A 15,836-nucleotide genomic window follows, 5' to 3' on the forward strand; every position below is an offset into this window, starting at 1 on the left:
CATTTTCAGTTGTTAATAAAACTGGACACAAATTTCTTATAAAACACAAATATTCTCTGCCTATATATGAAGCTTATCGATATTTTCTCTCCTCTTGAATTGAAATGATTGAATTGAATTGAATATTTGGTAGCAAAAAGGTATCAAATATTAGGTAGCAAAAAGGATCAGCCATTAGCAACTGGAACAATGGATATACGTGTGACAAAGAAGACAATTAGAGCAACAGAAATGTGAAGGAACCACAGCAGTTGTGAAGGGGGGAGGAGGTGATTGGTGGGGTGTGGAGGGAAAAATCAAAATATTACTTAAGCCCCAACGCAGCAATTTCATTAAACAAATGTATGCTTATATTTCAAGATGCTTAGTTGCAGGCAATGATATTACTTGCTAGGGCTTTCCTCGAATAATTGATCTGCAGTATCTCAAGAACATTTTGCAAGTGAAAGAAATTAAACCACATCTACGAAATTTCAAAGTGTGCAGATATAATTTCACTTAAGGACCAGCAAGATTTGCTACTCAGATTGTAAACTTACATTCATTATATTTAAAAAAGAGGTTTAGAATGCAGAATTTAAACAAAAAATGAAAAGGTACCTGGTGAAGAAATGTTATTTGTCATGGAGCATTGAATATGTATTTTTAACAACAAATCTAAACAGATAGACTATCTTTTGTCGATAGCAGAAAAGTCTCTTCAGCAATTATGCTGCCTTTCTTACAAAGTGTAATTTCTGGAAATTACAACTTTAAAAATGTTTAACCCTTTAAACTTTTTTTTGGTAGTATTTATTTATTTTACATTATACACACCACATAAGTTTTAACTTTAAGTTCAACGATGCAGTGTTATTTCTAATAATCACCATGGATTATCATCACATGCTGGCAGATGAAAATTAGCTGGTAGATTTCACTTCTTAATGGTCAAGGAAATATAATTAACAATATCAATCAATTGTTAAATCAGCTATTGTGAGATACAATAAATGTACAAAATACTTTGAGTGTAGCTAGGCAACAGACTAAATTATTGATGAAATTATCATGAGGAAAATAATTTCCATTTCCCAACACGATATTTAAACTGCAAAAAAGAACAGAAAGGAGAGCTATACTTAGCCACAGCACATAACTGCATTAGAAAGAGCCATGGTTTTTTTTTTAATAAGGAAATGAAAACAGGATTTTACCTACAGATTTATTAGAAACACTATACCCAAGCAGGCATTTTCTTCATTACATCAGATTACTTGGACTCAAAATGCATATTTTTTTCTCTTTCAAAAGATTTTCTCAAATAGCAAATCAAATATTTGGAGAATTTAAAAAAAGAAATCTGTCCTGGAAGAATTAGATAACTGCTTAATGATTAGCAAATCAAAACAAATGCATACACTGCAATTCTCTGCAGTAAAGGGAGGCAATGAGTCAAGCTGTCAGTCAGTGAATGCCGCCCACAATTACTTCACTCTGCCATAGCATTCTGAGAGAGCTAAATCTCAATGTGATCTCCAGAGACACAAGGCTGCAGCATGCTGCTTTGATGAGATATTTTCAGAAGCTTATTGATTTTTTGGTTTATAGGCGCAACAGCAACCTACTGAAATCCACTAATTCTATACTTTAATACAGTAATAGTCGAAGCAGATCTTGCTCGAAGCATCAGGTCCAAAACAGTCCTTGTGAAACTCTTCACAATATATTCTGCTAGCAAAGGATCAATTCTAAATGGCCTGCATACAGATTTTGTTTTGGTTTTCAGCCAAGGTAAGATTCCTTCATTTTTCTAGTAATTTGTCATGTACGATTTAAGCTAAACTGCTTTTTTTGTTAATATTGTTCATGAGAATTTCAGTAATAAAATTCTGAAAAATAATTTACTTTGTATTAAAATCCAGTATAAAATAAAAGCATATAAGACATGTATTCATAATTTACATGGAAATACCAATATTCTCACTGTGCAGTCATATGTTTTCCAATAAAACTAGTACACCTGCAAAATGTTTTTAAAAAGTGGAAGGAGCTGCATTTATAATTGCCAATTTTACCTGCTCTTTAAATTAACAAATATTGCATCAGATTTATTTGATACATTTTGCAAACGTCTCATTTCTATACAAACACGCTTCAGGTATCACTACCTTAATTATATTTTAATAATCTGTAGCTGAATGTGAAGCCATTTTGTTGTTTTAAACTGATTACCGAGCTCAGAACTACCCTCACAGGATCTGACACACTAGTTTTGGCCAACCTGATTTACTGGGAACTAGCAATTCTGAAACAGTCGACATTATTTGACCAGGTCTGTTCTCTCTCTCTTTCGTGTTTATATACAGGGTGAAAATTACCCACTAGGTCTTAATGTGAATCAAGACGTCAAATGATTGTGGCGGAAATTCAAAGATCATCTTTGATGTCATGTACGAGCCACTATCTGTTCTAGCCAAAGTGAATTTCAAACATATAACAAGAGGGAGGAGCTTAAACTGCCCCAGTATTTGAAATGACATTGGAATTCAGATTTTATCATGAAATCTTGTCCAATTTGAAAGTATTTCCCATCTGGTTTGATCTCCAGCCTGACAGTGAACAGACATCAAGAACAGTATCATCCTCATTGCTGTTTTCCCAAATGTCCCTTGAGGGGCTATTTAAAAATGAGAACAGCTGAAAAGCAAGGAAAGAATCTAAAAACCAGAATGCAAACAGCATTTCCGATGAAGGATCTTTGAGCTGAAATGTTAACACCGTTTCTCTATCTATAAGCGCTGTCTGACCTGCTGCATGATTTTCTGCATTTTGTTTTTCATTCAAACTGTTTCAGACAACATAAAATTAATCATGCATCCCTGTTAAAATTCCTTGTGGATCTCATTAGAAACAAAGAACATGTATATTGGGCAACTGAGGAACATAGAAGTACAACAAGCCTTATTAGTTTACGAAAACAGTTGTACCTTATTAATGCAGGAAACAAATTGCAAAAAAGATGCTTAAATATGACATATATTGAAACTAAGCAAACTGAACATCAAGTTTATATATCTTCTTTGTCCACTATTGCATTAATACCACTGGTCTTATTGAATATAGCCATTGCCTGACACTTCAAGGCAAGAATCTTACTTGCCAGTTACCCACCCATGTTCAAATGTTTTCTCGGTTTTGCTACATGCAGTTATGAACTGTTTCATTTGCTGAGGATTTACAAAAGAAAAACGTAAACAGAACTGAATATTGTGCAATCATTTTCAATTATCGTTTCACCCTAAGGTCAGATAAAGTGCTTGGGCCTTAGCTAACTGTCCTAAAGAGCTGCAGCACCAATGACCCAGTGCTGGGAGATTAACCTCCAACAACCACCATCATCATTTAGGTGAGACATGTTTCCAATCATTGACAAGGTCTAGAGCCAAACGATCCAAGGAAATACCAAACTAACTAATGCTATATACATTTTCCCAATAGAGGGCAGAATCATTGGAATTTTTTGAAACATTAATATCAATATTCCACTACATGGTTTTTTGTTTAAGTAATTTCTGCACACGGAGACATACACACAGGAAATCACAATAACATGTTGCATATTTAACTATTAAAGCATCAGAAACAGTTCTCTTACGGACCAATTCACATAAAAAATTTTGTTAGATTAAAATAAATATTTTGAACACATCTGTTAAGAATTAACTGGTCATATAAAATGACTTCCCGAAGGAAGAATAAGTATATGACCTGATATTACAGAATAAGTGTTAGCTCAATTCAATTACTAGCCTGAAACAATGCAGTACATTGACAGTGATACAGGCAGTGTCGTTTCCCTTATTTAATAATCTGCATCTGAGCAGGGAAACTTCATTATACCCAAACATACCCCTGAAACGGAATTGAAGAAATTTACTGGATTCATTCTTAGAAATTTATTTATGACAAGTACACTGTCATATTAAACTTGAAGCTTCATTCCATTAAAAAATAATGGATTAAATAACTGAATAATAAATCTTTTAAACTGTCTATTCATAGCTATAGCAATTTTGGTAAACAGTCCAGGTTTGTTTAAACATCAGTCTGTAGAGTTGTCCTGACCCAAATCGTCACCTATCTATTTTCTCCAGGGATGCTGCCAGACTCACTGAGTTACTCCAGCACTGTGCTTTTTCTGTAAACCAGCATTTGCAGTTCCTTGTTTTTGGAACAGAAATACTATCCCTGTTGCATATAACTGTGCATTGTGATTGGAGGGATAAAATTCCAATCTCAAATATAATTTTGTCACCACTATTATTTTTATGGTTAATCACTTAATTTCTAAATCTTCACCTTCATAACAGCACTTACATTTGCCATGCAATGAATTAATAGATTTTCAAAGATTAGTGAAGTACCCATCCCACTACTGACACATTTCATTTTAACCATTTTTAAGTGGATACATTTCCAGGGCCAGACCAAGTACATCCTTGGATCTTGTGGGAAGCAGTAGAGGAAATTACAGGGGCCTTTGCAGAGACATTTGCTTTATCTTAAAGCACAGATGACATTCCAGAAGACAAGAGTGTAGCAAATTTAAGAAGAGCATTTATTTAATAAGGGCCGCAAGGACAAGCCTGAGCAGTGGTCATTGTCTATGTAGAGTTCTAATTGCCCAGCTATAAGAAGGATCTCATTAAGTTGGAAAGGGTGCAGAAGAGATTCACTAAGGCCTTGCCTGGGATTGCAGGCTGGAGTTATAGGGAGAGGTTGGGTACGCTGGGACATTTTTCTTCGGAGTACAGGACGCTGAACAACAATCGTATTGAGATGACCAAGACACGAGGGCCAACGATAAAGTGAATGCTCATTTTCCCCAGGGTTTAGAATTCTAAAACTACAGGTTATGGGCTTAAGGTAAGAGGGGAGAGATTTAAGAGGAACTGCAGGGACATTTTTATCATTCAGAGGGTAGTCCAGTTCTGGAAAGAGCTGCCAGAGGAAGCTACAAGAGAATGTACAATTACGAATTGTAAAATACATTTGGACTGATTATTGGATAGGAAAGGGTGAGAGGCCTATGAGGGAAGTGCAGGCGCAAGGGACGACTCCAGTATGCCAGCTTGGTCAGTATGGACAAGGTGGGCTGAAGAGCATGTTTTGATGCTGAATAGTTGTATGACAGTGCTGAAAAAGTGTATTATCAACCCAAAAATATCATAACCTACATCGCACACCCAAATACACAGGTACTTTGCTTGACCATCTGGATATTCTCAGAAACAAAATCACATGAGAACTAATAGAGGTCATTGTAGAATTATATATAAATGCATTATTGAAAGGCTACTGCACTGCAAATCTGATTTCCTTTTTGCTGTCTGGTATTGTGTCAGGTACCTGGTTGAAGGCTCAGCCCACTGCTGCCACTTCCTCAACAATAAAATACCATTACATGGCTTGGTGCTGGGTAAGCAAAAGGCCATGTACAGAGGTGACTAGTGAGGGTTGGTGAGTGCAGACTGGAGTGAGCACTGAGCTGTAAGCTCAGGGCTGTGTTCTGGCCAGCATGGAGTGTGCGGGCATTGCTCGGGCTTAGCACAACCTCTCCAGTCATTGCTACTTGCCCAGGTCCCACAGTGCCACTCATCACCTCCTGTTGGATAGCATACAAGGTACCAACTTCCCCTCCTTTTTTTCTCTGCGGCGCAGTTTTCACCATGAGCTTGTTGTTACGGAGAAACGTCTGTGCTGGAGCAAGCTAGCTGAGCAAACTAAGACGGTTAGAAATAACTTCCTTCACATTAAATAGGAAGCAAGGAGAGAGGCAATGTGGTATAGGCAGCCTCTCAATGCATGGAGAAGCCACTACCAGTTCTCAGCAATGGCCTGCAGTCAGATGCCAACCAGTATGCAGGCCTAAGCATTGTCCCAGTTTTTAGTTAAATGTTTGTAATGAAGAAGAATAAAAATAATACATGCAGGTGGAGGCCATTCTGCCTCTTACTCCCGCTCCAACACTAAACAAAACCACGCTGACCTTTTTGATTTAAAGCTCCTTTCCAGCATTAACAATATCCCTCGATTCCCTTAATATCCAAAAAGCTCTCGATCTTCAAAAATACGATTGAGAGTTTTTTGGGTAATGAGGGAATCAACGACTGCAGGGAAGTGGCTTTAAGGATTACAATAAATGACTGAGCATCCACATCCTTGTTGATAAAATTCTAAAGATTGACGGCACTTTGGTTCAAGAAATTTCTCATCTCTCTCTGAAATGATCATCCCCTGAATTGGAGGCTGTGACTCATTGTTCTAAGCATCCAAATTAAGGAACAAAACCGGCTCCACACATTTCTAAGAGCACAGGCCAAGTTTTCCTAAATTTTACCTCAGACAATAAACTCGAAAACCCAGTAATAATCCTGGTAAATCTTCACTGTCCTCTCTCAATTGTAACTATATCCTTCCTTGAAAGCTAGATTTATGCACACATTTTCAATTCAAATGAATGTGTTTACTGATCCTGTGCAACTGCAGAAGGTACACCTCCTGTTCTTATACCTCTTTCCTTCCACCATTGAGGTAGCCAAACGTATACTTCAGTGCTCTGGATTTGGTGCTCACAACGTAGTCCCCTCTATATTGGACAAACCAAGCTCAGATTGGGTGACCGCTTTGTGGAACAGTCTGCAAGGATGACTCAGAGCTCCCGCTTACCTTTTGCGTTAATTTTCCACCCAACTCTCATGTCTATAACCTCCTGCAATATGAATAACAAAGTCCAAACATAGGCAGGAAAGATAGCACTTCATCGGCTGTCTAGACACGATACAGTCTTCCAGGCTCAATTTCAGAAAACTAACTTTCTTCGTCTGAATCAGAACTAGCAAACAAACATTTCTGCTGCAGATCATCCATCTGCGATATTGACTCAGTTTTCTTCTCTCCATTATCACAGCGTGACCTACTGAACACATCCTCCATGTTTGCAATTCATGTTTGTATTCTCTCTAACTGTCCTCAAAGGGGAGCATGTTCTTTTTTTTTCTCTCTCCTCGTCTCCTTTTCCTTATTGGCCAGATGGATTCTATAACTCATCACGGTCACAGATATTTATATTATCCTCTCCATCTTTACCCCTCCTTCACTGTAATTTAAAACTAACATCTTTTTCAATTCCCACTTTTGACAATCTGAAACGTTAACTCGGTTTTTGTTTCCATAAATACTGCTTGACCTACTTCACGTTTCAAGCATTTAAAAAAAAAATTAGTGATCCAGTGCCTGGACTCACCTGATACGAGATCTAAGTGCAAATTACCCAAAGCTCATGTTGAGAAATTCTGGTATTGCCCTACTCTAGCTCTGCATTCATCTAATGCTCAGTAGCACAATGCGGCCTGGAGATCACTTGAACATAGAATTTTCACATTTACTCAAGGGTCATGCATGTATAACAAATGCAGCAAATGTATAGCAGACAGAAATTACCGAGCAAAACTGACCAAAAAACTAATTATTAATGTGATTGTGCAATAAAGTTGATGAAGTTGCATGTGTACAGTCAAAACACAGGAAAGAGGAAATATATTTTGTGATTTGTTATTTGCTAGTAAAAACACAGCAGAACTTAATGCTCTTGTTTACACTTACAGGACTGATCATCTATAAATAATCCCCTTTCCATTTTATGAGTCGCCATGCAATCAGAAATGAATCTGACGGTTCACGATGTGACACATTATATTGATGACAATGCAGATTGGACTCTTGACTACCCAACAAGTTTTCAGGCAACTCTTACGGGATTTTTGATACTGGAAATTGTGTTGGGACTCAGCAGCAACTTGACAGTACTGGGACTTTACTGCATGAAGTCAAACCTGATTAATTCAGTCAGTAACATTATCACCGTGAACTTGCATATACTAGATGCTGTTATATGTGTTGGATGCATTCCCCTTACAGTGATTGTCACTCTCCTTTCACTGGAGAAAGAAGCTTTGATTTGCAATTTTCATGAAGCCTGCATTTCTTTTACTGGTGTAGCAACAGCAGCAAATGTCCTTGCAATCACTTTGGATCGTTATGACATTTCAGTTAAGCCAGCCAATCGGATTTTGACGATGGGAAGAGCAATAATGTTACTAACATCGGTGTGGATTGCATCCTTTTCTGCATTTACAATTCCTTTCATTGAAGTCAATTTCTTTAGTCTACAAGGCAATCAAAGCATCTGGAGGAATAAAACAATCTTATGCTATGGTGTAGATGAATATCAGAATGAACTGGGAATATATTACCATCTCTTAATTCAGATTCCTATTTTTTCCTTCACGGTTATTGTAATGTTGATAACCTACAGCAAAATACTTCAAGCCTTGAACATCAAAATAGGTTCACGATTTTCGACCAGACAGAACAAAAGAAAAAGAAAAAAGACCATTCCGCTAACTATACAACAACAAAATACTGATCAATCAGAAAATAGCAGAAGACCAAACATAAAACTTGGAGTAAGAACTTCAGTCTCTGTAATAATTGCTCTAAGAAGAATTGTTAAGCAGCATCGAGAAAGGCGGGAACGACAAAAAAGGGTTTTTCGAATGTCACTTTTAATTATTTCATCATTTCTCATTTGTTGGACACCATTATCAATTTTAAATACTATTATAATATACAAAGGTTTAAGTGAGGGCATGGTAAAATTAAGACTATGCTTTGTAATCTTGGCATACGGAACAACTATATTCCATCCTTTACTCTATGCATTTGCAAGACAGAAATTCCAAAAGGTCCTCAGGAGTAAAATGAAAAAGAGAGTGGTCTCAGTTGTTGAGGCTGATCTGTCCCCCAACAATGCAGTAATTCACAACCCCTATTTAAATCCCAAAAAGAACAAAAAATAAATTTTCAATAAAAATGAATTTGATCAAAATTGCTTGCTTCAGATATTTAAAATATAAATATCAACCAACTGGTTTTTAGCAGATTACGAAAAAGTAAACTGCTTTAGTTAGAAAAAATCTGCAAAGTGACATAACAGCCTACCATGACCCACTGATAAAGTGCCACGGTTTTCTGAAAATCAACAGTACTTCTGAATTGTAAATATTACCCAATTATAAATGCCCATCATGTATCTGTCATAATGTTGTAAAGCTAACTGATTATTTCAGTTAACTTATTTTTCCCGACTATCTAAAATAGTGCATGCCATTATGAATTATACCATTTAGACGTCATCGTGATTCAATTTCAATTATACCTTGAAAAAAAATAGCATAGGCTTGTGAATAATATAGCCTAGTAAGTAGATTGATTCAAAGCAAGTAAACATAAAAAAGCAAAGAATAATTTGAAAAAGAATGCCCCAGGCAGCACAACAGTGCAGCTGGTGGAACTGTAACCTCAAAATGTCAGAAACCTGGGATCAATCCAGATGTCAGGTGCTATGTGTGTGCATGTTCTCCATGTGATCTCAGATTTCTTCCCAAATTCCAAAGGCATGCAGGTTGGTACGTCAACCGGCCCTTATAAGTTGCAAGATTGAGAGTGGTAGAATCTGTGGGGATCTATCGAGAATGTGGGCTAAATAAAATGGAATTAATGATTTGCGCAGACTCAAGAGGTGCAGCATTGAAACTAGCCCTTCAGCCCAGTTTCAGTTTAGTTTGTTGTCACGTGTACCGATATACACTGAAAAGCTTTTTGTTGCGTGCTAACCAGTCAGCAGAAAGGCAATACATGATTACAATCAATCCATTTACAGTATATAGATACATGATAAGAGAATAATGTTTAGCACAAGGTAAAGCCACCAGTCCGGTCAAGGATAGTCCGAGCGACATCAAAGAGGTAGATAGTAGTTCAGCACTATGACTTAGGCTCAACAGAACTTATTTTATGAACCATTATACTTATTAATAACCTTGCTTTCATGTTGGAAGATTATACGATGAAGTCTTATTACTCTGCATTGCTGAGATGAATGTAAAAGATACCTATCACTCTTTTAAAGGGCAAATTGTTCTTTATTATCCTGGCTTTTGTAACTTCAATCAAGACCATAAAACACAATTTAAATGTCACTCTTTTAGATACAGTTTCCTCGATCTGTGATGTTTCGTTGCATACAAGGAAATGTATTTCATAAATTACAAGTACATTTTTGAAATATTATGAGAACATATGGGAAATAAAACATTCAAGGACAGATGAAAAGGAGTGAGAGGGATTCTATCGTGCTTACGAATCTGATTTGAGTTTTTGAAGTAACCAAAAGAGTTGAGAGCAAAGTCGTAGATGATGTTGTTTTTCGGACTGGAGGCCTATGACGCGATGTGGCCTCAGATATCGGCCTGACCCATTGCTGTTTGTGGTTTACATCGATGATTTGGACGAGAATGAAGGCATAATTATTAGTAAGTTTGTAGATGGCACTAGATAGCGAAGATAGTTATCAAAAATTACACCAGGATCTTGATCAGTTGGGCATGGTTAAATGACTTTAATGCAGGTAATTGCGAGGTGTTGCATTCAGGGAAATAAAATCAGGACACGATCTTCACAGTGAATAGCAGTGCCCGGGAGGGGGTTACCGTAGAGCAGATGGATCTAGGAATGCAGGAACAACGTTTCTTGAAAGTGATGTCAAAGGTAGATAGGTTGGTCAAGGTGGCTTTCGGTATACAGACCTTCAATCATCAGGGTACTGAGCATTGAAGTGGGAATGTTATGTTACAATTGTACACAGCATTGATGAGGCCGCATATGGAGTATTGTGTTCACTTTTGGTCACCCTGCTCTAGAAAGAATGGTGTTAAGATGGAAATAATGCAAAGATTTACGAGGATGATGCCAGGACTTGAGGCCCCATGCTTTAACGAGAGGTTGGGCAGGCTAGGACTTGAGGTATTGGAGCATAGGTGGATGATGGGTGGTCATAGAGTGGTGTATAAGATCATGAGGGGAATAGATAGGATTCAAATTCACTACCTTCAAAGATTCAAAGATTCACTACCTTCTGAATGTAGAACATTCTTCTCATCTTAATCACAAATAGCCAAACCCCAATATTTAGGTTTAGGATTATTGCATGTTACATGTAATAAAGTACAGGAAAAAAGTTTGGTTTTGCATATAAATACAATCAAGGCACTCAAGTAGAATAGGTAGAGTGAAGGGAAAGATACAAAGTGCAAAATATAGTTCTAAGCATTGGAGCGCACTAGTTCCGTACACAAAGTTCAATGTCCACAATGGGATAGAGGTGAATTGGACAGTACCCTAGCTAATGCATGGACCGTTTAACCCAGATAACAGAGGGGAAGATGCTGTTCCTGAGTCTGGTGATGCACACTTTAAAGTTTCTGTAGCTTCTGTCCGACGGGAGTGCAAGAAGGAATGATTGGAGTGGGACAAGTCTATGATTATGTTAGCTGCTGTTCTAAGGCAGCATGAAATGCAGATGGAATCAATGTTGGAAAATCTGGCCTGTGTGATAGCCTGGGCTACATCCTCAACTTTGTGCAATTTATTGTGGTCTTGGGCACAGATGTTGCCAAAGAAAGCTGTGACGCAGCCCCACTTTCTATGGTGCAGCTATAGAAGTTTATAAGAGTAATTGGAGACATGCCAAATTTCCTCAGCCTTCTGTAGAAGCAGAGACATTGGTGTGACTTTTTAGTTGTCATCTCAATGTGGTTGGTGCATCACAAATTGTTGATAATATTTACGCTATGGAACTTGAAGTTCTCAGTGGATCAAGTCTGTCTAGGAGGCTGGAGATAATGTGTACCAACACCAGTCTCTCACAGCGCTTCATGATGGTGGATGTCAGAGACACTGGACAGTAGTCATTAAGGCATGTTGCGGTGCTTTTCTTTGGCACTGAGGTGATAGTGGTCTCACTAAAGCAGGTTGAGACCTTAGGATGGCAGATTGGAGTAGTGAGACCTAAAGCTGGTCCACACAGGTCTATTTTAAAGCTATTTTAAAGATTTAAAATACTCTATTTTAAAGCTGATTCAGACTGTTGACACCGTGACCAGAGAAAACATAATTTTGCATCTATCCAGTCTTTTTCTTTGGATAAGGAGAACAGCACACAATATTGTAGGTATGATTGTACTTGGCTACAATATAACTCCAGTAAGTTGTCATTACTCATTGCCCTTGCTATAAAGGCCAACATACCTTTTGTTTTAAATTAAGGTTTCAGGGTCAGTTTATTGTTACTTTGTGCATGCAAGGCAGTTTCCTCTCTTTCTATGAACCAGTACAGCAAATCACACTGTATACTAGAGAATTGGAAATCCTTTGAATAGTTTTCCTCCAATCTGATCTACCGAATTCAATAACAGTTGAGGGAAAAATAGTTAACTCCCTGTTGAAGTTGAAAAAATTTGATTAGCTTAAAATGTTGATTAATTATAATTTTTATTACGTAATAGACTACACTTTTGTCACCCTGCTTTTATTGTGGTGCCATTGTCTGAAAGATCACAAAGTTGATTGTTAATAGCATATGGAGCTCACAGTTCATTACCCTAACTTTAACAATGGAACCATAAAGTGAAATAAGTTAAATTGTTTCTCGGCTGAACTCAAGATGCCAGGATGCAATTTCCACACAGATTTTTTATAATGATTGCTAAAAAACATTTCCACATCACCAAGTACAGATATTCTGTGTTGAGACAAATATTATTCTGTTGGCGTACGGAAATTTTCATGGTTGAGGAAATTTCCTCATGAACAACTCAGTCACAAAAATATGCCAAAAATGTGTTTTCCTTTTTAAAATGTGATAGAAGTTCAATGCACAGTCATGTCAGTAACTTTGTTAAAAGAGATCACTTATTATCGTGATCATGCAGGAGCAGTAGTAAAATTGCTAATTCCTAATGCATTTTGAGTTGAAGACATTACCTTTAAAACCATTTGTAACGTATTGACTCACTTTTCAGCCTACCTAAAGGCTTTCCAAATGAAGAATGTTAGTGATCAATAAAAAATACCATTAACAAGTACTTTGCTGCCTACACATTGCCCATGGTCAACAAGCTCATCAATCAACCGTTTTTTATAGCACAAAATATAGTGCATTTTTATAGCGCATAAGGGCGGCACGGTGGCACAGCGGTAGAGTTGCTGCCTTACAGCGCCGGAGACCCGGGTTCGATCCCAACTACGGGTGCTGTCTGTACAGAGTTTGTACGTTTTCCCCGTGGGTATTCTCCGAGATCTTCGGTTTCCTCCCACACTCCAAAGACGTCCGGTAAGCAGGTAAATTGGCTTGGTAAATGTAAAGAATTGTCCCGTGTGTGTAGGATAGTGTTACTGTGAGGGGGCCGCTAGTCGGCGCGGACCTGTGGAGCCGAAGGGCCTGTTTCCAAACTATCTCTAAACTAAAAATGAATAAGATCCAAATATTTTTTCTTTCTTTTTTTGATTCCTCCACATATTTATTTTGAAAAACTGTGTATAAAACCCACAAATTACTTCCAAGCAATTACAATCACCAATGTACAAGTGTATATATACACTTCAACGTTACCTCCTTCTCATTACAACTGTGGTTTTAGCATAATACACATTTATCGCTATAAAATTTGGGATTTTCTGAAGTGGTACTTTTGAATCACGAAGGCAGAGCTGCCAAGTTTTGTCAGAGCATTTCAGTATTCTAGTGCCTGAAAATCAGTATTTTGCTGAGGAAATCAGTATTTTTACGCGGTGCCATTTTGCTGGAAAAAGTGTTATTTATTTTATGTACAGTTATACCCATATAAGAGTACAAGAATGCATAATTTTGCTACCAATTGACATATCTTCTATGCACCTTACATGACAGTGCATTCATTGCCATCTCTTTGCATATTGCTGTTTGAACGGCTGCTTCCTGCTTTTAGCACCAGATGATGTAGAAGCCATTTTGGAAGCCTCCCTCTCCCTCCCTCCCTCGCTTTCCCCTCTCCCTCCCTTTCCCTCTCCCGCATCCCTCCCACCCTCCCTCTCCTCGCTTTTTTTCTCCCTCCTTCTCATTCCCTCCCTCCCTCTCTCTCCTTCTCCCTCCCCTCTCCCTCTCTCCACCCCTCCCTCTCTCCCCCTTGAGCCCACCCACCATTCTGTAAAATCAAGACCAATCCCAATGTAACTGCAATCCCACTGGTAACCTTTCACCATTAGGCTTATCCAGAATTCTACTACTGCCTGAAAAATTGTCAAAGGCTCAACTTCCACTGAGAAAGAGAATTCTAAAGACTCATTGTTATACGAGAATTTTCCCGAACAGTCTGTGACCCATACCGCTGTGGCCATAGCGCTATATGTAAAGCCCATAATGCTATGTTTAAAGCCCATAGCACTCCAGCCGGTAACGTTACATTTAGAACCCATAACGCTGCAACCGACAGCTCTTTGTTTAAATTCCCACGCGTTAAACTGACAGCTCTCTGTTTAAACCTGGAACGGGACAGGCAGCGACTCTGGAGAGAAGGAATGGGTGACATTTCTGGTCGAGACCCTTCTTCAGACTGATCTAAACTCTCATCAGTGAGAGTACTTGTGATTGTCTGAAGAGGGGGGGGGGGAGAGGGGGAGAGAAAGAACGAGAGATAGAGAAAGAACGAGACAGAGAGATTCCAGCCTCCAACAAAAATAATCATCCAGATTTTGACATTTAAAATACTAATAGATTTAATCTGCTATAATTTTTAGAGATACAATATGACTTTTTATATCCTTGCATTTTTTAAGCAGCAAGATCTTAAGTCAAATTTACCAGGTTATTACTTTTCCATTGGCGAGTGGTATGTTAATGAAACAGGAAGTCAGGCCGATCTCGGTTGTTCCCACCCGCCCGCTGCACCTCGGCCGGCACAGCGGTGACTCGTTGTTACGATTATCTATGGTCTGATTTTTTTAAAATCCGTATTTAACAACGCAAAATCATACATCAGTATTCTTATCGCATTTCCGTATAAAATACGGAAAATCCGTACTACTTGGCAGCTCTGCTAAGGCATTGCTTCACCCATGAATTCTCCTTGAGAGTCACACTTGTCTATTAAAAAGGCAAGGCAAATAAAACTTCAAATAAATTAATATAATCATTTTGTGCAAGATGCACAGTGCCGATAAAGCAACAGAATCAGCAACAGTAGGGTATGAGAAGCAGGACCAGGAGTAAGCTGATCTGCACCTTCAGCCTGCTCTGCTATTCAATATGGTAGTTGATCCAATTTTGTGTCAGAGTTTTTCAACTTCTACTCCACCCCCGTTGACTTTTGTACAGGTCCTCCCTGGTTACGGCAAGGTTCCATTCCTGAGAAGATGTCTCCCCAAAACATATTCTGAGAAGTATTATAAATCTCATTCTGCTTTTCTTAATAATAAAGCTGGCATTAACAAATCAAGCCCAGGCTTATCTCAGGTTTATAATGATACACTTTTGAAAGATTTTATTGCTGATGTGGTTTTAAATGCTATCAACAGTTTTATAAAAGACAATGCTGCTGGCTCAGATGCAAAGAGTTGCAAAGTGAACATCAACATGTAAAGTGGAATGTATTCTTGGGTTCAATGTTGCAAAATTCCAACTAGTATCTAGAATGGTCAGCAAAGGCAATGTCTGGTCTCCCAAATACTCTTTTGTATGTATTGACTGTATATTAGACAGTACTCTGGGGATGACCTGTTGGACAAATATCTGGCAAACCCTTATCCCTGAATATACTCAATGACCCCCATCCCCACAGCATTCTGGGAACTGTTATTATAAACATTAAAAACCCTGCATAATATTCGAAATCTGGAATTTAAAAAAACAGAACTTG

At 38.0% G+C, this 15,836-nt stretch overlaps 2 protein-coding genes across 3 annotated transcripts in view; one reads left to right on the forward strand and one right to left on the reverse strand.

Moving 5' to 3' along the window:
- The window catches only part of cog5 (component of oligomeric golgi complex 5), a 111,440-nt gene that overhangs the window by 62,356 nt on the left and 33,248 nt on the right, over positions 1 to 15,836 (reverse strand). The gene's annotated exons all lie outside the window — the stretch shown is intronic.
- On the forward strand, positions 1,363 to 9,632 carry gpr22 (G protein-coupled receptor 22). The gene is made up of 2 exons (XM_033039711.1): positions 1,363 to 1,773; positions 7,650 to 9,632. Exon 2 carries the CDS (start codon positions 7,695 to 7,697, stop codon positions 8,901 to 8,903), a length of 1,209 nt encoding a protein of 402 aa, XP_032895602.1. The 5' UTR covers positions 1,363 to 1,773; positions 7,650 to 7,694; the 3' UTR covers positions 8,904 to 9,632.

Source organism: Amblyraja radiata, chromosome 21 (assembly GCF_010909765.2).
Source record: "Amblyraja radiata isolate CabotCenter1 chromosome 21, sAmbRad1.1.pri, whole genome shotgun sequence".
NCBI classification, from domain to species: Eukaryota; Metazoa; Chordata; class Chondrichthyes; order Rajiformes; family Rajidae; genus Amblyraja; species Amblyraja radiata.

Bases quoted from the DNA above. Each gene is read 5' to 3' on its own strand.
- gpr22 (XM_033039711.1), top strand. From the start codon at position 7,695: ATGCAATCAGAAATGAATCTGACGGTTCACGATGTGACACATTATATT.